The sequence below is a fragment of the Tetrao urogallus genome (genome assembly GCF_951394365.1).
Source record: "Tetrao urogallus genome assembly, chromosome: 4".
NCBI lineage: Eukaryota > Metazoa > Chordata > Aves > Galliformes > Phasianidae > Tetrao > Tetrao urogallus.
The window spans coordinates 14,348,300-14,373,032 of NC_136817.1; the positions used below are offsets into that span (position 1 = coordinate 14,348,300).

The 24,733-nt window shown below is 39.0% G+C and overlaps 1 protein-coding gene across 1 annotated transcript; it reads left to right on the plus strand.

Moving 5' to 3' along the window:
• Window positions 1-74: 74 nt before the first annotated feature.
• Window positions 75-21,372, plus strand: SCLT1 (sodium channel and clathrin linker 1; the record flags this gene model as incomplete). The annotated part of the gene is made up of 21 exons (XM_079534891.1): window positions 75-108; window positions 613-677; window positions 1,394-1,446; window positions 1,877-1,946; window positions 2,102-2,157; window positions 2,543-2,675; window positions 3,503-3,625; window positions 5,821-5,886; window positions 7,016-7,083; window positions 8,592-8,682; window positions 8,874-8,965; window positions 9,135-9,312; window positions 10,694-10,792; window positions 12,587-12,658; window positions 13,718-13,792; window positions 14,310-14,455; window positions 16,222-16,414; window positions 17,926-18,122; window positions 18,974-19,052; window positions 20,126-20,221; window positions 21,310-21,372. 21 exons carry the CDS (start codon window positions 75-77, stop codon window positions 21,370-21,372), a joined length of 2,049 nt encoding a protein of 682 aa, XP_079391017.1.
• Window positions 21,373-24,733: the final 3,361 nt, after the last annotated feature.

A 24,733-nucleotide genomic window follows, 5' to 3' on the forward strand; every position in this document is an offset into this window, starting at 1 on the left:
GCCCCTCAGCGGCGCCCGCCCGCCCGGGATGTCTTTGTCGGAGCGGGAGGGCGGCGGAGCTTTGGCGTGACGGCATGGCCGCGGAGCTCGGCTGCGGGGGAGAGCCGGGTGAGGGCTGGGCGGGCGGCCTCGGGGCTGCTCCCGGACCTTGTGGGGTGGGAGCGTTAACCGGAGCTTTAATCGAGTGCGTCTTCGACGGCAAAATACCGTCAGAGAAAACCTTTCCTTCTAGCGCGTGTAATAAGCGGGGAGTTGATGCGTTGCCGTAGAATCGCGGAACGGCTTGGGTCGGAAGGGAGCTGAAAGCCCGCCCAGCCTCTGCATCGTGCTGTAGGCAGGGCTGCCCGCAGCTCAGCTGCACCCAGGGAAGGGGCAGCAAGCACGGCTTCTCTGGGCAGCTGTGCCAGCGCCTCACTGCCCTCTGAGTGAACGTGGAGTTACTTATTGTACAGCTATGTTACTCTTGTAGATAGTTGCTTATATTATAATCACGTGACTCTAAATGGCGCTCGGAACAAATTTGCCTCTTTCTGACTGACAGCCAGCTTCATCTAGTTCACGGTTCACGATCCTCTAACTTGTATTATATAGTTACGTAATTGCATTTTTCAGATCAGAAGCTAGGCGTTGCATTGGAGCAGGATGAAGCAGATGAGATTTTGAGTAGTGTTGCTGAGGTATGTAAACTGGGGATTGAAAGTGGGTAAAAATAAATATGATTTAAGATACGCGTCTTCATATATGTAGAACACTCTGTTTCAGTCTGGTCTTGCCTGGCTTCGAGCCCATCACTGAACTGTAGAGTTACAGTATTTCTAAGCTGCAGCAGAGTAAGACTTTTTAAAAAGTGAATTCTGCTTGTTTTTGTTTTGTTTTGTTTTTGTTTTGTTTTTGTGGGTTTTTTTTTTGTTTTTTTTTTTGAGTGTCTTCAAAAATAGGTCATATGTTGGAGAACACCTGACTTCTCCAAAGTTTTTTTTAACTTCTGTGGATTTTTTTCCCTTGATCTCATGGGGAGATAACGTTTTGTGGTGAATAGCATAAACTTGTCTGAAGACTGTGCAAAAGGTGAGGCATCAGCACCAACGTGGGGCTCACGTGCACAGAAGTGAATGTGGCTCTTGCATAGATTTAAAATGGTTGTTCTAAGAAAGATTTGATGCAGTTATGCCTTATAGCAAAGCATCTCCAGGAAAAAAAAGCAATAAACATTTTTTCAAATCTGGCCAATGTTCAAGGACTGTAATATCAACCTGAAAATGATTGCTGGGGAGTCTGTATGTTCTTTTCTATATGGACTGAATAAACTGCTTTGTTTTGCACACGTGAGAATAAAAACAAACCACAATAACACGTGCAGTCATGTGCTAAAATACAAAATAATCAATTACAGAAAAGCGTCGCCGGAGGTGATGGCATATCCAGATCCAGGATGATGGACCAAAGGTACAATGAGTGGGAATACTGCTTCAGAAGGACTTGAAAAGCAAATAAGTGCATGAGTAGAGCTGTGATGATTTATTTGATTTTTTTACATCCTCGTATGGGTTACTGTACTGTTGTGCTGAAAGCGGTAAGAAAGCCTGGTTTCTAATCTTTCTGGATTTTGATCTATGTATGAAATGCAAATGTATTACAGCTCATCTAGAAAGCATGCTCTGCTTCTGTTACACAGGAATCCACAGTTAATGATCATACTTCAAAGGCAGTAATGGCACTTGTTCACTTGATGGTGGTGAGGGTTGGGCTTGGGAATAAAGAGGAGCGACGGTTTTGTTCCGTTCTCCAGATCTTGAATTCTGTAAAGCTGGTTAATAATCAGAACAATGTTTCAGCACTTGCAGACGGATTCTAAGCATGTTTTTCCATGTTTCAGCTTGATAACAAAAAGCGTAGAGTATGAAAAGTGCTTGGAAGAAATGAGGGAGCAGCTGCAGATTTATCAGGTACGTTTCTGGCTTCCTGTGACTCTTTTTGCAAAGTGAAGTCTTAAAGTCATCGATGGTATTGTGCTGAATTAACACTATCAGTGTTTTCAGTATTGTTTATTGAAAAAATAAAGTGCCACAGTTTGCCTCTAAGATGTTTTTTTTTTAATTAGGTGCAGATGAGTGAGATGAGACAGAAGTTTGAACAGGTCACTACGGAGAACAGGAGGTAAAGAAGAGCACTTTCCCTACTGCTGCTATTTTCTTGTGTGGTTTGGTGTTTTCTTTTCTGTCTTTTAAGCCTGGAACTCTTTTTCCTAAGACTTGGAAATACTTGAATCTGCTTAATAGTTGAAGATTTCATACTCACGTGCTTAATGTTACTCTAAGTGTCTAATATAGATTACAGCACCAAATTTAGGAGGCTTAGCCATATCTCTGCAAAAGAACTCGGTATTAATTTATACCCTTTTTATAGAACATATCTTGCTCAATGGATTTAAAAGTGAGCTAGGTGTGTATGGTACATACAAATCAAAGGTACAGTACTTCAGTTCATTTAGAGACAGCGTATTAGATAAATACCGCACTGAACTTAGTCCTTTGAATTTCAGGCTGCATGCAGAGTTGAAAGAGGCTCTTGAGATGCAGCTGGATGCTCTTCCTTTTATGCCCCTGGGAACTGCTATTCCTGCAGATGAAGAAATAGTGAGAAACCTTCAGGAACAGCTCCAACTGACTAATCAGGTGTGTGAGATGAAACACTTGTACTCTTCTGTGTCTTCTGTGTCTTGGCAGATTAGGGAAGGATACTTTGTTTCTTGGTTCAGTATTTGTTTATAACAGTTCCTTGACAGTATTTTGAGGCCTTCCTGATTACACATAGCTTAAAAAACAAAACAAAAAAAAAAACCTCAAATACACCCATACTTACATTTTCAACTTCAAAACCTGAAGGAAGTTCCTTTCTAGTTCCATACAAGCAGAAATTTTTTGTGTTCATTTGTGCCTCTAACTTTACTTTGTTGAATTTCTGTCCAGAAGATGAATCAAATATTTTGTTGGATTGAAGTTATTGTGGTAGGCTGACTTTTTTTTTTTTTTTTTTTTTTTTTTTTTTTTTTTTTAAATTAAAGTGTAATGTGAAATGAGGGGCAACTGTATGTGGAATACAGAAAGTAACAGATCTGAATAGATCAGCAAAATGGCCTGAATATATTACAGAGATGATTCAGTTCTTTTGCAGTGGACTAAGCTGAGGTTAAATTGACTCCTGATTTTTGGTATTTGAGTATTATATATACTGTAGTCCTAAAGTAAAGAATTGCAAGACTTTGACAGTTTCAGAACGTGAGTGGAGTTTTACTCTTGGTAAGAGCTGTTAAAATAGTGCAGAACTTGCAGCTCCAGTCTAGATGGAATGTGATCTTGTAAACATCTGGGGTTTTTTTGCCTCTGAGTTTGGTTTTCTGTGTGGTTGTAATGTGTGCAGAGAACAATAATAATTTAAAGAAATCATTTCAATAGAAGTGTACTGTAAATATTTTAGAGACCTTTATTCTTTAACTTTCTAGGAAAAAGATCAAGCAATAGAGCTCTGGCAAACTGTATCACAGGAGCTTGATCAACTCCAGCAGCAGCACCAGGAACACATGACTCAAACACAGATTCACATGGCTGAAAGACTGAAACAGCAAGTAACTTTCATGGACATTTTTGTTAGTTTTGGAATGCCTTCATACACTGCAGAGATTCTGCGTCTGTGTGTAGCCAAACCGAAGTGCAGTTTGTACCAGTATCATAGAGTCATCATAAAGCCATAGGATGGGTTGGGTTGGAATGGACCTCAAGGATCATTACGTTCCATCCCTCTGCCACAGGCAGGGCTGCCAACCACTAGATCAAGTACTAGGCTGGGCTGCCTAGGGCTCATCCAACCTGGCCTTGAACTGCTCCAGGGACAGGGCGTCCACAGCCTCCCGGGGCAGCCTGTTCCAGCACCTCACCACTCTCTCAGTGAAGAACTTCCCCCCGACATTCTCATCTAAATCTTCCCTCCTTGAGTTTAAATCCATTTCCCCTTTTCCTATCACTTATTTACCCACGTAAAAAGTTGATTTCCCTCATGTTTATAAGCTCACTTTAGATACTGGAAGGGCCATAATGGTGTCTCCTCGCAGCCTTCTCTGCTCCAGTCTGAACAAGCCCAGCTCCTTCAGCCCATCTTCATAGGAGAGGTTCTCCAGCGCTCTGATCATCTTCGTGGCTCTCCCCTGGTCCCGTTGTTGATTGTTTTCTGTAATAGTTGTTATCAAAAGTGGAGTGGTCAGATGTAGCCAGCGATTCAACAGTCAAAAGGACAGTTGGGGTTGGAAAGTTGGTTTCAGATATGTGGGCAGTATCTTAGGGAGTGCACCGTGTGCGTTTTGGTGCATGTAGAGAAGTACACAAGATAGATAAATATAAATAATCATCCTGCCGTTGTTCAATTCAAATATAAGTAGTTTCACTTACCTGTTGTCATTCAATAGAGAAGCTGAATAAACAGCTGAAAAATGAAGGTTGCTAATCTCCAATGTTAGTGTTTAACATTGCATTTCTTCAGCTGCTCCTTGGGAAGCCTTTAAGCTATTTGTTAGTGTCTTAGCTTGCTAAGTTAACTGGTTACGCTTCAGGAAATTTTCTTTCAGAGGGATAAATTAGGCTGTAAGAAGCTGTTTTGCTCTGAGCTGTAAAGAGTGCTCAGCATTCAAAGAGCTCATAAACTTCACGTGTACGTGTAGCTCACCACAGCTATATTCTGTGTATAAAATCTGCATCGTGTTTTCAAGTGCGTTAGACTTGTGGGTGCAATTATTGCTCCCCTATGTAGCAGGAATTTGTTAGTGATGTTTTTAGTCCATCTAAGCGACGCGTTCCTTTCTACAGCTGCTGCGTTCTCTCAAGTTTTATGGTTATTTCAAATAACAGTTATGAGGAGCCGTGAGGAGTTTCTTTGTTGTTCCAACTTCCTGTTTCTGTTATTGGATTTGTTTGCTGTTGGTCACTGGTAAATCGTAGCTGTTGGAGATTGAAGGGGCTGTAAGAGACTACTTTCGATGACCAAATTCTTAGTGGATTTTAATGCCTTTTTCTCAAGAATGAGATTGAGCAGCCTTTTATTCTTAAAAGCACTTTGTATCTGCTGTAGACTTTTCAGCTGAATCAGCCGTGTTTTACATTTTGCTTTTAACAGAGGAGCAGGAAATAGCAATCAGAGGTAGGCTGAGTAGAATCACAATCTACCGGAAAGCAGAGATCAGCTGTGAGATCCTTATTTATGCTGTCCAATCTCTACAGTGAAGTTAGTTGCTGGGTTAGGTTGCTTGCATGCATTTGACCGTGAAACTGTGGTATAAACTGAACACAATTAGTATATATTCCAGCCGAGGGACTTAACTCTTGGCTGTCCTTTGAAGATGCTTAGTATGTTGCTGATGACTATTTTGTTTTATTCAGGTTTCCCTAGCAAGACAGAACTAGAGTTTAAGTACAGTTTTCTGTGTGGACAGTAGGTGTTATATAAGGCAAAGCGTAAATAAAGCCTCTTCGTGCAGGGAGACACTTATAATTCTTAGTGGATACATTTCTGCTACAGTGTTAGCAAAAAAGCTTACAGTATCACCGTAATCTGTGTGGCTCCCAGAGGCACTGCTTTTGTATTTTGCTATTAGTTGCACGGGTTGTAGAAATTTGTAAGTGAATGAAATTCAGATACATTTTGCATTAGTAAATCTACTGCATACATACATCATACATCAATTCTTTGAAAATGTTTTCAGTTGACTACGACTGTGATACTGAAACGTTCTTTGTTGGTGATGATTCTAAGAAGCTGAATTCTACTTTTTAGGATCAACTGGCTAACTTTCACCAGCTTACTTCACACCTGCATGCAGCCAGTGAGAAAACAGAATTGGTAAGTAAAACCTAAGTGATTTTTTTTTTTTTTTTTTTTTTAAATCCTATTGGATCCTTAAGGTACAAATGAAAAGAAAAATATCCTTCCAGCTTATCTAGATGGAAAAGAACTTGTGTCACTCAGATTTGTAAACTTGTATAGCAACCAGTCAATAATCAAGAAGCAATGGCTCCTTCCTGAAGACAAAAACACATAAGTCTTGGTGGTTCAGAGGTTAGCTCTTGATATTACAGGAACTCTGTTTTTTATAAGAAGCCACGCTATTTTTTTTTAATCCATGTTTGTCCTGGATGCTGTCAGTGTGTAGAGTAAGGAGGAAAAAAAACCAACAGCAAAACCCAACCCACTGTGTATTGCAAGCAGTTCTGTTTCCAAGCTATGTCATTAGTTCTAATAGTAGCAAAGTAATGCACTTAGAGAGAGGGATTTTTATCCTTTGCAGTCAGTAACCTCAATCAACTGTTCTTTAAGCATAGCTACAATTAGAGCTGAGGGATTGCTGTCTGAAAGCAATCTCAAGAAAATACCATGGTCTTTCAAAACAGTTGTTTTGATTGAGAAGTTGCATGCTACGTCTAAGTCTAATCTGCTACGTCTAAACAAAGCAAGAGGTATCAAGAAACAGAATGACTGGATGCTTAAAATCGTGATACGGGAAAGGAATTGTGGGCAGAAATGTGAACTGGCCGTATTGTTTGAAGGAGACAGCATTAAGACAGAGGCTGTCCATTTGTCTGCATTCTCCAAAGTGTTTGACAAGGTCTCTTGCCAAGGATGTAAAGATGTCGTGGAATGAAGGTGTCCTTCCTTGAACTAAAAAACTGAAGAGTGAGAAGTAGAGAGCAAGATTAACGAGTCAGGTTTCTTATCAGGGCTAAAACAACCGTGTTCTCTGTGTTCAGGTTTAAATTTTTTAGCATACCTAGAAATGTTCTGGAAATGAAATCTAATAAAGAGGAGGCAGTGCTCACCTCAAGTTCAAGTATGTAAGGGAATGAGAACTGAAATAAGCTACAGAAATCTGAAGAAAAATCTTATGACATTCAGTGTGTGAGTGAATTTTTGATATTTTGTCAGTAAAATGAATGCAGAAAAGAACCTCTACAAATCTCTCCTTGTTTTACAGAGCAATCAGTTTCTGAAAACCGTGGCAGAACAGAATGTGGAACTAGAGCAGCTACAGAAACAACTGAGGTATAAACCAGGCAATTTAAAAATGATAAAAAACTTTTTCATTGGCTTTCCTAACTTAAGGTTCTATCATAAGCTTTTTTTGTCTTGCAGGCTGTCTTGGCAGTGATAGTTGAAAAGGTTTCAGTTAATGGCTTCTAGTGGCTTGCTATAAACATGCATCAGTAGTGGTAAAGTCCAGTATCTCTAGTTATTTCTAGTCCCTGAAATTGGTAGCACTGGATATTTGATTTAAAGGGAACAAAGTGTTCGATACCACAGCAAAACAGAAGGTTGTTTGTTGGAATACAATTTGTATAAAATCCAATTATATTGGATACTCTTCACAGTTTTGAAATTTGAACGTTCAAAGTAGTTGAAATTTCAACACTCAAAACTCCTGTTCTAAACCGTAGGCTACGTGGAGGTTAGAGTTAAGAGAAGCTTTGTGTCTTCATGTTTATTTTTGTTTCCTCTGTACAGTAAGTTGAGGACTGGGATCTGTTTATAAGTGCAGAGTTGGGTTAGTCACTGAAGATGCATTTCTGAGGGGGAATTTTTTGTAACCTCAGTTGCCTTAGCTAAGTGTATCTTGGGGAAGGACAGTGTGACAGGGAAAAAAAGCCACGACAAAAATTCAGGTGGCATTCCAGGTATTAGAAAATGAAGTATTTTCCATCTCTGACATCACACACAAGTTGCTGATGTGTGCTGATGTCCTTAGAAGAGAGCATTTGTCTCTACATTTTTGAATGCTGTTTGCACAAGGTAACATTGAAATTGTTGCAGGCAAACGGGATACCAGAACAGATCAAGTCTTGTGTTCACATGCACTATGTGTATGTTGATCAATGTTTTCACATAGGTATAAGTTACTCTTGCTTTTTATGCTGTTAAATGGTAGTTTTTATTGTTGTAAAGAATCTTTCTTGAAGTCGATTCTTAAAAGTAAGACATGTTTTCTAGTTTCTTTCATGACTTACCTGTGTCAAAGCCTGGATAATTGGGTTACAGCCCTGGTGGAGGGCAGTATATGTCTTTTTGTTCCCGAGACAGAGGAGTAGGAGTGTGCTTGTTTCAATGGATTTTTGTGCTGTGGAGAAGATCTGGTACATTAACTTCTTTCCTTTTCTGCTTCTGCTTTTGTTGAGCCTTTTTAGTTTACAATGCTTATCAATTAATTCTCGAGAAATGGTTAATGATTTGTAATTCCTAGTACAAATTGCTTTAGAAAGTGAAATCAAATTCTGAAAAAGATTACTCTTAAATATCTGAGGCCACCTGTATTTACATGATTGGATCACTTTAAGTTCCTGATTGCCTTGTCCTCCCAAATATTTATTCCACATATGCACGTTATGATTAATTCAGCCTTTCCTTGTTCCACATAAGAGGAAAAACCTCTTGCACTGCGTCAAAGAAGTTACACGAAGTCCGACTGCTCTTCACAGCCATTTCAACAAAGCTGTAAGAGTAAGATTTTTCCCCTGTACTAATTAAAGTGTAATTCACAGTCTATTTTCTTTACATAGGCAAGCTAAAATGGATAAATGGACAGCAAGTGCCAAGGTTGATGAAATGATCAGGTTGACAAAGACGCTTCAAGGCCAATTGGAGAGAAAGGTATTCTGGAGAAAGGGGTAATTTTCTGTTGCAACTGAATGACTAGACAGTTATCTAATTGCTGATGGCAAAATAATTCGAGTTATTCTCTAATTTATAAACCAAATTTAGTAAAATATAAAAATTTATGTATCTTTGTTTGTATAAATGGAACTCAGATGTTGCCTGGAAAACATGTATGCTCTTTCTAGGAAGAAGATGTGGTATCTGCCCAGCAAAGAGAAGCAGCATCTGACAAACTCTTGCAACAATTGCAGTCTAGTATAAAACAATTAGAAACAAGGTAAAGACATGTTGTTGATGTTACTAATGGGATATGTACCAAAAAAAAAAAAAGCCAAATGGGAACACAGCTCTGGGACCTTGCTTTCTGTGAGCTTAGTTTGAAAGAAGAATAGTTCTTTAGTTCAGCTTTGTATGGTTAAATGAGTAAAATTACTCCTTTGTTTCAGATTACATGTTAGTGTCCAAGATGCTGAACAAATGAGAACAGAAAGAACAGCCCTGGAGAAACAAATCAGAATGCTTCACACAAAGTGTGCTAATTTAGAAAGGGAAAAGTACGAAGCAGTTGCAAGAGTCCAAGATTGCGTACAGCTGTTAGAAGAAGCTAACCTGCAAAAGAGTCAGGTAAGTCACAAGTGAGGGCATTTCTTAGAGGTCAGAAAAATTTCATCACCTGCAGTTACAAAGTGTCCATTTATGTACATGTAGAGTTATACACACATAGACAACCAAATTTCTTTTATGTCTGTTGTACTAAAATGAGTAATGCAGAACAGAGCAAACTTATGATACAACCACACATCATTTAGTTTTGTCATACAGTATAAATCTTAGTGAATATTCAAAAACAAATTGGGCTGTAGTAAGATATTTTTAGCTTTACAAGCATTTTTGACCGAAAGAAGTGGCCAGACTAAAGTCATGGTGTAAATAACGTCTCTGAGGTGCTTAGTGAGCATTCAAGATAAGTAAGATAAATAACAGTCTCATTATAAACAACAATTTAGTGTTATGCTCTAGGAGGAAAATTCTGAATTTGCAGGCACTTGCTAATTTATTGCTCTGGCTAAAACATCCTTCATTTTGCAAACTGGGCATTTTATGAACTAATAAACAACACAGCCTAATACATGCAGTTAGTTAACTAAACTGTGGCCTCTCCGGTCTCTAAAAGATTATATGAGGGACTCACAGGTTGTCACAATAATGCTCTTTTTTTCCATGTTAACATTGTGAAGCACTTAAGCTAAGCTTACAAAATGAGATCAGAAGAATTCTAAGAGTATTTTTGAGGATCACAACACAAACTGAATGGGAGCAGTTGAAGAGAATATGACACATGAAGTGTCATGTCATTGACGGAGAACCTTCTACAGACTGAAATCAGATGTCCTAGTGACCTTTTTCATGTATTTCTCCATTTATCCCTGTCCACGACATCTGTTCTCTATGCCACGTAGGATTTTTCATTTTTTCCTCTAAGAGTTCAATATTACTTTTTAAAATTTTTCCAGTCCAGCGTCTCCTATTTAACAGTGGTGCCTTTCCTTCATCCTCTCCTGGAAGGGTTCCTTACTGCACTTATGTTTTGCAATTCCCGCCATCTTTTCATGCTGAAGAGCTGTTTGGTTCACTTTTATCCACCGTGAAAGAGTTTATATATGCATTTCTTAGCTGGTTATTAACTTTTTACCTTTGGTTTTCTGGGAGGTAACTGATTTAGTCTATTGACCATTTTAAAGAAGAAAAAAAAAAAAAAAAAAAAAGTGCTCAGCTCTATCTAGGACAGCGTGTGTGCTCCTGTGCATGTACTCTGATTCTTAACAGAGATCTTTGTGTCATTTCTGTTCTTGCTTTCCTGTTGGGTCTTGGTGTCAGCTGCTCTAAAGCACAAGGCAGAAAGTTCTTCTGAACACCTCTTACATGTGGTTTCTTTCCTTGCTGCTAGGTATGATGTCACAACTGAAGTATTATCAGTAATATTTCTGTTCTTATTTTTGTTTAGGCACTGTTTAAGAAGAAACAAAAGGAAGAGGAAATAAAAAAGATGAAAGATGAAATATTTCAGCTCACAGAAGATACTGCTGCAAGAACTAGAAAGGCAGTAAGTGATGATGTTTAGAAAGAACCAACTATGAACTTAGAGTTAAAAATTACATCATTATATATTATGTGTGCTCATATCAGTAGTTTTCTTGTGTTTTGTTAATGTAAGTAGTTAGGGCAGTACACTGACAGCATTATGCTCTTTGGCCTTATCATCTAGATAGGTATTCTTCCAACCCAAATGATATTCACACACCTCTCATGAACCAGAAGCGCTGCTGTCTATGCAGATACTGCTGTAGAGAAGGTGAAGATGTGGCACTTACTTCAGAAATTCTGTTCAGTAGCATGTGGTCTCATCTTGGAACGTAGTGATGCTTTTTGTATACATTCAGGTGACAAGAATTGTTGAGTTATAAGATCAGATTTTTGCCATCTCAGTGCTTCAAAATATACCTCTATTTAGACAAATAAGGCTCTTCCTTATGAAGTACAGCTAATTAAAAAAAACCTCAGTATTGCAGCACGCTTAAAAAAAAAAAAAATCAGAATTTGGTAGAGAAGCGACAAAATTTTATAGTTATCTGTTTTTGTAACATTCGTTTTTGTCACAAGTGGCTGAAAATTAGGAGCTTCTTGATAACAAACTATTGACAAATGAATTTGCTCTCTGTTGATGTCCCATCTGCAGTTAAAATAAAGCTAATCATATCTCCCTGGAGATTCTTAACAGTTATCCACATGTCAAATAGACTTGTTTTATTTTAAGGCACACTCCAGAGGAAGTCTTATATAAATTTGAAGCCAATGTCTTTTGTTGCAAGTCGAAAACACTGTAAATCAGTTACCTGGCCTATAATTTTTCAGAGGTGTAATTGATTTGGCCTCCTTTAACTTTCTTCATTGTGATACAAGCCCGTTATGAAAGGATTCATAATCAATAAAGATTTTAATTATTATATACATTTTTGAACCCTTTAAAATGAGGATGATTTGTTCCTTCTCCTTAGTGATTATCCAGAAAAGGAAAAAAAAAAACCAAAACCAACCACCCACAGAATTGTGTGGATTACTTAAAACTGCAGTATTTCATGTCACACGTGGTTTGGTGCAGGCACATGAGCCACAAAGCAAATAACCACTGTCTATTTGTGACAGTGCTGCACTAATCAGAATGTAGAAATTCAGACATTTCTCCTGTTTCGTATTTCATGTAATTCCAGTAAAAGAGAATCTATCAAAAGCATAAAGAATAAAATGTTAAGTACTGTCATATTCCTCTAGGAGTAACAAATATTTCCTTTTTTATATGATCAGTTACATGAGATTCAGATATCTTGCTCCTAGTGAACGGCAGCTTTCTAGTAGTCTTACTGTTCTTTTTTAAGACCTTGCTGTGATTCTTTCTGCTTTTTTTGTAAATACTCTCAATTAAAGTAATATGGATTGATAACATTCATGTGGTACCATTTGTCAGCTATTACAGTCTCCTATTTTTGTATACAAGCACCACACGTGTGCAAAGCATATTTGAGCCTCAAGTTGTATTGGTGAGATTTAGATTGTACATGAGGAAGAAGCTCTTTGTGGAAATAGTAGTTAGGCATTGGAACATGGAGGAGGCTGAGTCGCCACCCCGGAGGTATTGTGGATGGTGGTGTGGAGGATGTGTGCAGCGGTGCTTAAGGACACTGCTTAGTGGTGGACTTGTAGTGTTAGGTGAATAGTTGTAACTGATGATCTTAAAGGTCTTTTCCAATCTCAATGATTCTGTGATTCTGTAGGTAAAAATGGCATGAAGAAATAGTTTGCAATATTAATCATTCCGTTTTGCTTTGCTTTTTGACCACAGGTAGACTCTGCGAAGAAACAATACAATGTGCAGATCTCTCAATTAACAGAAGAACTTTTAGCTCTTCATATGGTACGGTATGGTTGACTTTTGAGAATGTTTGCACTAGCAAAGCATTTGAGACTTCAGTTAGTCAAGTTGAATATTTAATTAAATATAAAAGTAAGTCAAGTAAAATCCTACATAATATTATTAGCAGTTTGGTGAAGAGGGGTTCTTAGTTTTAGACAAAGAGGTTTAATATACTTTCTTTAGACTTGTGTTTGTCTTTATTGTTAAATGGAAGTTACTGATGATTAGTTGCAAATAAGCAATCATAGTGTTTTTCTTTTGCAATTCTAAAATGCTTTTATGTGCATATGCAGGTCAATCACGGTAGGCTTGGGATACTTTTATCTTGGCCCCTTTGAGAGGTTTTACTAGAATTGCTTTGTTTACAGTGTTTTCTGGAAGGAATTGTGTCTAAATTTGTATTATGGCCAGTAGAAATATTTTTGACTGTACAAGAAACTTTCATTTCAGCCCCAGCAGTCTAACAGTTTGCCTGCACACACGGTGTGCTAACAGGCACCGATACTGTGTAGCCCTGGTGTTTCAGTCATGCTTAGAAGATACAAGGATGTGAGTTGCAACTTTCCTACAGCTGGCGATTCTGATGTCTTCTACCTGTCTGCATTTGCCATAAGGCTAAGGCAAAGAAATGAGGGCAAATAAGCAGATGTATGGAATAGAACTGATGCTGTTTTTAGTTCTCTGCAAATATGTAACTAGTGAGCTAGATCCTATCCTGGGTCTCTTGTGGTGACAGGGGAAGGGGAGCGAGCTAGGCCTTAATGCACCTGTGTAGGTCCTGTAGGATCTACTATAGGGCCTCATATAGCTCCAATAGATCCTACAACAGCTCTGGATCTGTACCAGGTCTTCACAGATGCCTGTTTGCAGACAGCTTATTACTGCTGTGTAACAATTTCCAGTATAGAGCGTCTTCACATCTCTTTTGTACAGCTTAGTTTGCGTAAGGGACAACAAGCATTGAAAGTAGATGGTAACAGTGTGTGGAACTTTTATCGCGAGTTATTTATATATATGAAATGTGAATGAGAGGTTTGTTTGAATGACTTTTTGAAATAGGAATGCGGTGAAAAGCAGGGTCAAATAGAGCGAGCCATTAGAGAAAAGCGAGCAGTGGAAGAAGAACTTGAAAAGGTAAGGCAATGTGTGCTCTTTACATCATGTTTAAGATATACCCTCAGTATGAAAAAGTCTTCATCTTATTTTTTTCTCACTTCCCATGTTTTTCCCTAACACTAGAATGAAGGATTATCCTATGATCTTTAATTTCCTTATTTGTTGAGTTGATTTTCAGAACATTTAATGTGCATGTCAGTACTTTAAGTTTTAATCTGGGAAATTAAAGTTTTAATACTAAACTGAAAAAGAGCATTCTTTGGGAAGCGTAAAAAGTAAAAGGAGATGTTGGACATGATCTAAAAGCACACTGGTACACGTTCCAAATCAAACTTAAGCACAGCATGCTGAAAACGAAATGAATGCAAGATCTTGGAATACCTTTTTAGAAGCAGCACCCAAATTCAGTTATAGTCAGTTTTGTTTTAAATCCCTGGAACTAGGGCACAGTGAGGAGTAGCCTCTTTAATCATTACTACTGTGTCAGTAACCAGTGAAAGGTAAAGATGATCTGGCATGAAATTGTATTCTTCAGATTTGCAGAGAATATGGAGGACATGAATCTGACAACAGAAAACTAGAGCAACTGCATCAGAAATACCTACTTGCAGAGACTGCCAAATGTGACCTTCAGCTGAGTCTGCAGACAACACAACATAAACTGAAACTGCTGGAAATGAAGTAAGTCGTGGACTATAACTCACTGTAGAAGTAAAGGGGGGCAGCAGACCACAGAATGAAAGCTTTCCTTTACAGAATGAGAACTGCAAGCAGTTACTCAAATTTTCATTGTTTTCATAAATTGCATTGTTTAAAATCTTGCCGTGTGTCTAAATACTGTTTCTAGGAAAGGCTATTTCTGCCTGAAATACTCATGCAGAAATTATTACTCTATAAAGTCATCTACAGTGTGGTATCTCCTACTATACACATATTAGTCCATGTTACATAGCATACTGAATTTCAGGTCTGTGTTCAGAGGTAAAGATGTTATTGTAGTTTCAGTAGTATAAAGGTAAAAAGTGCAATGTGATGCACGTCTTTAGATCAGGTTATTCTCAGAATGAAAAGCTTAGGCTTTTTTGTTTTTTTTTTTCTTTAGGCGCTTATGCCATTTATGTACTCAGTTCGTAAACCCAATCTATTGTACAGAACAATCACTTAGGAATCTGGAATTGTTATTAAAATGAGAAGCTGCTCTTTCACAGTGCTATTTTCCTGAGATGGATAGAGTGTTGGGTTGCTTTCATGAATTCCCTAGACTTGATAAAATACTTCACTGACTTGTGCATAATCCTACAAACTTCCAGAAAGAGCAGGGGAACGTGTGTGTGTCTTGAGTCACACCAAAGATCTGTCCCAAATATATGAGGCTGCTCCAAAAGTAATGCCACGTTTCACTGTGTTGACCCATGATGGCAGAGGTGTCTGGTGGTGGTATGGCAGTAGAGATAGTAAGAAAATACGGGTGGAAACATTGCTGTTGTTGCCGTGCTGTAGATGGCGGCAGAAGGGCAGTCTGGTCTGACAACATGGCATCTGAAGAAGCAAAAGTGGGTCACCGAATTCCTCCATGTGGAAAAAATAGCTCCCATTGACATTCATTAACACTTGCTGAATATTTATGAAGCCCAAACAGCGGATGTGAGCACAGTGAGGCAGTGGGTGGTGCATCTCAGCAACAGCACTAGCAACAGTGGGTCACCTCCACAGGTACAGACTTGTGTTGGCGTGGCATGCAGGCTCTTGTTCGTAGCTGGCAGGAATGCACAGCTAAGGGTGGTGCCTCTGCTGAAAAATAGAGCATATTCTTAGCTACAGAACACTATCAGTGTTATTGTTGTCTTTGTATCTGTTGTAGTATCCATGGAAATAAATGGGAGGCGTTACTTTCAGAGTAACCTACGTATATATCTTCTCCAGTACTGTCCAAAAAGTAACCTATAGCAAAACTGAATGCTAGAGCAAGCTGACAGCGACTCATCATTGGCATGTTTGCACCGCTTAAAAACACACAATGCCACATCTGGATGTTTGTTTTTTTAATTATTGCTCTTACTGTTACATGGATTACTTGAGTCTCAGTAAAATCTTCTCCTCTACAGCATAGTGTGGCAGTGAGTTCCATACCTGAAATACAACATATGAATACATATGAATAATTATATATACATATTCATATGTATATACATATATAAAAATATATATGCAATATATATACAATACATATGAAAAACTTGGTTTTTCTGTTTTGAGTTGGCCTCTATTGCCACTAAAGGAAGCAATCACAAGGCAATATCTTACTAGACTAACTAATCTATTAAGATTTTGTTGCTGTGCACAGATATAGTCTCCCCTATCTCCAAACCATCACAGCTTCAGCAAAGTGACAGAAGGAAAATGTAAAATTGACTTAATTCATGACTTTAAAGAAGAGTCTCTTTCAGCTTTGAGGAAGAGAAATCTAATTACCAGAAGAATATCTGTAACTTGCAAAGCATTCTGGATTCAGAAAGAGAAAAGAACGGCTCCATCGGTGAGCAAAGGTTAAAGCTTCAGCAAGAGAATGAACAACTGCAAAAAGAAATTGAAAGCTGGAAAAAAGCGGCCTCAGAGGCACAGCAAAAAGCCAAAATAAAGGTATGGTTTTGTAACACTCTAATGCAATGGAAAGTACAGTAGTGATAGCAGGGTAGCTATCACTAGTCCTAGGCTACAGCAAGTGAGGATATGCTCAAATGCAGCAGCTATAGATGCAGAAACAAAAGATAAAATATGCTTTCCCTTGGAAGGTCACAGGTGGGCAGGGATATCCACCAAGACATCCTTGCCTCCACTGCCAGCCCTTAAATGAGGTCTGGGAAGTCACTCAGGTATTTTGCATGTACCCGAGCTGCCCTGGTTTGGCCCTGCCTTCCCACCAGGTGCTCAATCACTGGTTCAAGCCGTGTCTTAACATTTCTGCTACAGGTTTATATGCTGTTTTTTAAGGTTGATGTTTGCTTAATAAGACAGCATTTCTAGGAAAAAATATTTGGAAGTTTAATTTGAGGGCGAAAGTTTCAATGATGCTTGCTCTTTTTTCCTTTGTAAATAGTTTCGTTTCAGCATTGTGTGTCCTCAAGATTTATTTAGTAGCTCAGTCTCTGCTGACTGTGCTTGTTAAGACGATCCCAAGTGTTCTATCTTATTTCACAGGAGGAGTAGTCCAAATGGTAAAAAATTTTCTCCAACTGATCTCACTTAGTCTAATTCTAGATCTCCATTAATCTGCTGTCTGTATTAGGAATCTCTGCACAACTTTCAGTACAGCGTTCCTCTACTTAAGTGTCCACTGCATTATCAGAGCAGCGTGTGGCTAACAAATAATGCAGTAGTGTGGTTGTCAAACACTGCTGCTGCGCGTTCTGGAAAAGAATGTTTTTCAGTGCAAATAGTTGCAAACAAAGACATTTAGCTGAAAGACGGAACTTGTTTGTGAAGAGTTCCCTTAAATGCACCTGAGCAGACTGCATTGTGGGATAATGGAATAGTAGGTAACTTTATCAGATTCACGCACCTTTGCCTTCTGAGCGGAATAATAGCTTTGATCCTTGGTGTGCTTTCTAAATGTGTCCAGCAAAGAAGATTTCAGAAGCAGTGTTACTAATTATGAATGAGGAGCAGCTCATCCAGCTAGCTCTCTATACATCAAGACAAAAGAGGTCATATTAAGCAAGAAATCTCGTTCCAACCGTAGAACCCTTCATTCAAGCTTAACAAATAGGAAGCCGTCCAAAAGCACGTACCAGAATTCCGCGTGCCCTTATTCAGACAGGATACCATCAGTCACAGATGAGAGCTGTGGCTTGCCTCCATTTTCCTCTGACACGTTTAAGATGCGATCAAGAAAGTCCTGACGGATTTTGACTGGGTGAAAAAGAAAAATGTGTTTCTGTAGGGAAAAGCCAGAAGTGATAATGATTATTTTCTATTGCCATTGCACAATTTGGTCACCGTGTCTTTGGGAATATGTGTCCATTTGAGCATATAATTACAAGTTTATTACACGTTACGTGCTTTCCACAAATTTTAATAAATGTAGTTCAAGTGTATTAAAAAAAAAAAAAAAAAAGACTTGATTGTATCCTGTTTGTATTTTTTTAATGTAGATAAGCACTATGGAGCACGAGCATGCTGTGAGAGAACATGGATACGAAGTTCGTCTTAAGGAAATGGAAGACGTCAGTCAGAAGTCGACTGCTGAGCTTAGACGTCTGTTGACAGCTCAGCAAAAAGCAACAAATAGATGGAAAGAGGAAACAAAAGTGCTTACTGAAACTACAGAAGCTAGGATCAGTAAGTTAAAGTAAGTGCAATTTTGTTGTTGCTCTTCTGGCTGCTGTTACTGTATCAGTTGCTGTTTGGAGCAAGGGTGTACTCAGTAGAAAAGGAAGGAGAGCAGGCCATGGAATAGATCATGTGCTTCCAGCAAATAAGAAGCAATGTTCTCTTGAGAACCCTCTGACGTGACTCATAACGAAGCTAGCAGCTAACAACTGGCATTAAAATTTTGCATCTTGTTAACATGTGTGAATCTTGTTACAACAAAAAGTAAATTGGAATATCTTTCCATTTTTTTTTCTTTCAGAAAAACGCTCTCAGTTTAGAAAAACATAGCTTTGTATCATGAAGACTTCTGTCTTCATAATTATTCAGAACAGTCTTTATGAAAGTAAGCATGAAATAAGTCTCTAGCTTTATAAGTTGGAAAAAATGTTTGTAGAGGCACATCTTGTGCTCTTTTTGAGCATTTGCTCAAAAATTTATGAGGGTACAAATGAGTTATGTGATTGCCTTGAGCACAAATACGGTACAAACTTTATTTGTGCTGGTTGCCAGGTAACTGGCTCATATTCCTAACACTGCCTATGTATCTTAATTTTTATAGCAGCTAGTCAAAAGATGTTGAACTGGTTTTTGGGTTTGGTTTGGTTTTGTTTTTTAATGGTATCTATCTATGGATTGGTTAAAGAGAAGAAGGGAATGGAAACCACCAATGAGATGTACTGCAGCCTTATATTAACAGGCATTTAGAGTTCCATATAGCAGTTTTCAGACAAACGTATATGAAATAAATACTAAGGTTAAAAGGGTTTTGTATTTTTGTTTTCTTTTTAAGATTAAATGTTTTCTTTTCCATTTTCTTCTGATTAATAGGAGTGATCTGAGTCAACAAAAACTTTGTAATCAGGAACTTATTGCTCAGCTGGAACTGGCAAACAATAAAGTAATTGAGGTAAGAATGATAGGACAATTGCTTTCAGTTACAACCTGATGCAAATACACGAGGGTGCTAACAGAAACCCATTGAGTATGTTTCTGATTTAAAAAAACAAACGAACAACAAAACTTTATAAAGAAGGATATTTGACAGAGGAGAAGACATAGCAGAAAAACAATTGCTTTTGATGGCTGTCATTCAAATAGCAAAAAGGCATTAATTTTGCTGTCAAATTATTGGAGAAGGCAAAGGAGAGATCACTACTGATTACTGATTAGATTACTAATGTGGCAATTTTAGGCCGTTTAGGAAATGTTTGCAAAAACATGCCTTCGTACACATGCATACCTTTAAAAAGGAGGTGTTGTGCTATGGATAATGTGGCACAGGTAGAGATGAGGTTTTCAGCATACACAGTAGCGTTGACACTGTATGTGCATATCCCAGTATATGGATAAAAGCAATACCTATTAAAAATTAAGAGCATTGCTGTTTTGGAATATGCATTGTTAAACAATTAATGGTCACTTCAGAAAACAGCTGTCCGTCCAGCCTGCCTCATAAATCTGGGATGATAACCAATTCTGTACAGGAGAAATCCTTGCATTATGTTTTGTAGTGCTCTGTTGTTTGCGGGAGAAAAACCGGGATGATGTGAGAACAGGTTTATGAAACTAATGCTAAAGAATAGTGAAGACTGCATACATGGCATGTGGTGAGGAGAAGCTATCTGTAACAAAGTCATATGATTATTATCTAGTATACTCTTCTCCCCTTTGAATATAGCTAAAATATTTGTACTGCACTGCTGTGTAACTTAAATTACCTGCATTAAAATATCGTCTTTTACACATCTTACTTCAGGAAGGTGAAACTTCTGCTGAAGATGACTGTGACTGGGGAAGTCATATGATTCATATTTGAGCTGGAAGTTCTTTATAATGTGTCAGCACTGTGCTTTCAGTCTTACTGTAGGTGGTAAACAGCTTTGCTTGTTAAGGTCCTCTTGCTTTAAGCTCTTCACTACACTACGGATGGATCCAGAGAAAAGAACTTCATATTTGTAACAAGATGCTTCATTTACACAGGATGAAAAATTAATGACGGAATATCAGAAACATATCAGTAGGCTTCAGATGAGACTGAGCCAGGCAGAACAGAGGGCAGCTACAGCATCGCAAAAGGTACAAAGCCGTAAGAAGAAGCGCCATCGAAGCGCATACAAAAATCCCACTGAATGTGAGAAAAGAGCTCACTTGATGTTATTCCTGAGGCAGAGGTGATCACATATGTGTGCAGCATTACCACTGTAATTTGAACAGCAGTCTTGTGTCTTGAATGTGTCATCAGCAAACTGGTGCATATTTGATTAAATGCCACTTTGTGAAAGTACGATGACCTGACAGCACAGATCTGTTTATGAGAACAAAGTGGGTGCGAATTACGCTCGCGGTTCAAAGTGTGGCAATGAAGGTGGATCACGATTTCTATATTCAGAATATTTTCTTGAAGGAGTCGTTGCAGCTCTTGCTTACGAGCTTTATTAGCTTGGTGTAGCCTACTGCAGTGATGACAAAGAACAAACGTGCCGATTCCGACCCGTCTCCTGGAGAGCGTTCATGGAAGTGTGTCTGATTCCAGTCAGTGCTGCTTCAGTTCACTATCTTGATGTATGTCCCACTAAATGCTGACTGAGCATTTCTGAAGAGCAAGCAGCCAGAGGCAAGGCAGGGGAGGACTCCTGAAAGTTGCCAGGGAGAACAAAACCGAGGCGAACTGAGGGTTCTCAGATTGACAAAGATGACTTATTCAGTGTTGCATTATTGCACAGCGTAGCTTGGGCAGCATATTGATAAGAAAGACAATGATGGTAGTAGCAAACTAAACTACTAAAATTACCAGTCCTTAGCTGAAAGACTATAAACCATAGCTTATTAATAATAGTGATTCGATGAAAGAATAATTACAAATACAGAATAATGTTTGCAGTTTTATAATGCACGTATTCTCTGTAAATATCTTCCAAGTACTCCTGCTACTCTTTTTTCATCTGGAAATCTTTGGCATCTGAAATAAGATGCAAGAATTAATTACCTACAGAATGCATTGTGAATTCTACTATTTACCCCAAATTCCCACTTATCTCAGCTTTTCCCTCTCGTTCATGACATTTTCTGTATTGAAGCTGTACTGTTGTTTCAATCTTAGTAAAAAAAAAAAAAAAAATAAAAAATAAAAAATTAAGAAAATGTCTGCTTCTTTTAAACTGCAGCTCAGCATGTTAACTACATGGAAGAGAAAGACTACTTCTCTGAAGGAACTAGAAAATATTTAACATGAAACATCAATAATATTCGCACCACAGTGGAGGTAAGAAGGTAGCTGGAGAAACTCGGAATTGTACCATTAAAATCAAATGCATAGCAAGGTTTGTAAAACTTCATCTATATTTTGTTTCACTCAGGTAACAAAGAAGGCTGGCTGAAGATCCATACTGTCTCTGTTTGCATGGCGGAGATCAGAAGAATGCAAACTGATGTAATTCAAGTCCTTTAATGCAGTAGACGAAACAGTCTGATACAGTGCTGTGGCGTGTTACAAGTTTCAGTCTTAAAAAAGGAACTTGTTAAATCCAACTGTGACAAAATTGTTTACAGGGAATAGAGTTCATTCTATTGAGATTGTGAAACAGCTTTGTTCATATACAGTTGGTATTTCTTTTCATTTTGTAGAGCAGTAACTTGGGAACCTTTTCAAGATCTTAGATGAATCATAGTAAGACAGTAATAAACATCATGAATGTCAAATAGCTCTTATGATAGGAGCTACAACTGGGAAATGCCTCCATTGCCTTTCACTGTTAAGCGTTCAGTTCAGTTTGCTATGTCTCTGGGAAATGGTGTTGCTACAGCTGTTCTTACAGCTAGTTTTCAAGGACCCTCACCTTTCTTCAGTTCCGCTTCCCCTTCCCCTCCCCCCATTACTGTTTTACAATTGTTCCTTGCTTTTCCGCTTGGAACTTCAGTTCTCAAATCAATTTGCACAAGGCTGGTCATCCGGCTTGGATGAGCATGTTGGAACTCTGCAAATGCCAGCATGTGGGTATCCTTGATAGCTGAGAAACTTCATATGCATTACTCTAAATTTATAGATTAATTCTGTTTTCTATTTCACTATATAAAATAAACATTTTATATGTGTAGCTACTTTCGACCGATTTTGCACTAAGTTAACTTCTTCTGATTTCTCTTAAATATGAAGAGCACAATTTTGTTGTAAGACTTGTAATCCAGCTGATAGATAACGCTTATCCTCCTTACCCAGTGCTTGTTGAAAAGTGTTGTTCTGGGCAAACACAGTTCAGGAGACTGTCAGACCACCCCCATTGCATTTGCATTTTAGAGAACAAACACAAGTTGATCACCAGATAGAAGCAGGTTTTTGGCACCTCCCAAAAAGCTTGCTTGTCTATTGAAGAAGAGCCTGCAGGACAGAGGTAACCTGAAGGAAAAATTCTGCTTACCTCAGAGGAGTTCACTGTTTCTACAATTGCACATGCAACGGCACATTGCTCACAAACTGGCTGTTGGGAGGTGAGGTGCTAGTTGCAACAATCAAGACGTGAGATTTGCTGTTTAGATGAGTTTTACACTTTCCCTTGTGATACCGGATTACTTGGTGAAATTGAACAGTGGTCTTTTTGAACATCCCTACTAACCCTTATTGATCCAGGATTGGTTGTGACGCCAAACAGCCAAACCAAAGAAAGTGAGGCCGTGTCCCATTCCATGACTTGACCCTTTCTCAGCCATTATCCTGGACCTTCCCAGGAGTGCTTGAGACATGAGTCAAAATACAGGAAGGGACATCCTACCCCTCCCTGTAGCTTAATTGTCTCTCGAAGTGTCGTCCAGGCTCACACTAATACTGAGTCATTTGGGCCTCATGCCTTTCAGCAGAGGAGGTGAAATGCCACAGGCAAATAGTGGTGATCAATGGTTCTCTGTCCAGGCAGAGGCCAGTAATAAGCAGTGCCCCACAGAAGACTGTCTTGGGACCAGTGCTCTTTAACATCTTTATCAATGACATCCATAATGGAATTAAGTGCACGCTGAGCAAGTCTGCTGCTGACACCGAGCTGAGCGGCACAGTGGACACAGGGGAAGGAAGGGATGCCATTCAGAGGGACCTCAGCAGACTCGAAGGGTGGGGCTGGGTGAGTCTAATGAGGTTCAACACAGCAAAGTACAAGGTTTTGCACCTGGGCCAGAGAAATCCCAGGCATCCATAAAGACTGGGAAGAGCAGTCCTGCAGACAAGGACCTGATGAACCTGGTGGATGAAAAACTTGACATGAGCCAGCAGTGTGCTCTTGCAGCTCAGAAAGGAAATGGTATCCTGGGCTCCATCAGAAGAGGGGAAGATGCCACAGTAACTGTGTTGAGTGGCTGTTTGTCCGGGCTGATGTGAAGCACATTTTTTTTAAATATGAAAAGGGGGAAAACAAAAGAAACAAAACTTTATAAAGAAAATACAGCAAACAAAATCCTTATGTCCATCATCTGGACATCCCAATTGCAAGAATGCAGCCAAAATATGGCACTTGTGCTAAAGCAGGCACCCAGGCTGCTCTTGGACCCAACATGTGCCATAGCAGCACAGCTGATCTGTGCCTGTACTGCTGAGTCCTTGGCCACTGCTGTCCAACTCATGCATTGCTTGTACGGTACTGACCTGGAGAATGGGGAATGCAGAATTTTAACTTTTTTTCTATCAGGTTGGCATTTATTCCACTGTTAACTCAGCTTCATACTGCTTCAAGCAGGCTCATGGTACTAGAACTAAGCAGGACTTCTCTATTTTATTCCAAAGCCTTGTTAACTCCAATTGCTGCCCTAGAACTTTACTTGCAAATCAACAGGTAGGCTCTATTTGATGAATCGATGCAAACCTTTAAAGTCTTTACTTAAAGCTGGAGTTCTTACTTGCGTGTTTTTCAGACAGATGGTGTTGTCATCGCTGTTGGTGGAGATCTACAGCTTGAGAAAGGACAGCTCACCAAAGCTTTGCTAAGAAAGACAAGGCCAAGCTTCAGGCAGACTTAAATGACAAAGGCTTGGGAAAATGACCTGGTGAAGGATCTGTGCTCACATCAAGAGGTTACAGTCTGAGTTGCAGTTACGTGTTTCATGCTGTCACACCTCGATGGTCACAGGGAAGTGAATCTGCAGTGAAGGTAGAGGAGTTTTTGTTTACTTAAACTCTTAACTTTACGGAAGATTTGATGCAACATCTTCAAAATGAGGGAGGCTATCACAGGAGATGAGCGAGTTTGGGCTATTTTTTTAGCTGTGTTGCTCGCACCTCGTTGACTGTTGTGTTCTTTCTGATGCGCGTGAGATGATGCTAAGAGATAGTACTTTACCTTTCAGCTGAATTGCACCTTCTGGAAAAAGTAACTTTCAGTAGTGGAAAAAATAGTTGTGCTTTACAGATCTTGGGCAGGCTTGTCACAAAATGCCTGCAGACTGCTGAGGAACTATCTTTAAAGTCCACTGCTTTCCCAGCAATTGGAACAGGGATCTTAGGATTCCCATGTTCCGTCGTTGCTAAATTGCTGTTTGGCAAGGTGTATGAATTCAGTAGTAAAAAGAAAACCAATTCTCTTCGGGAAGTTCATTTTCTGTTGCATCCAA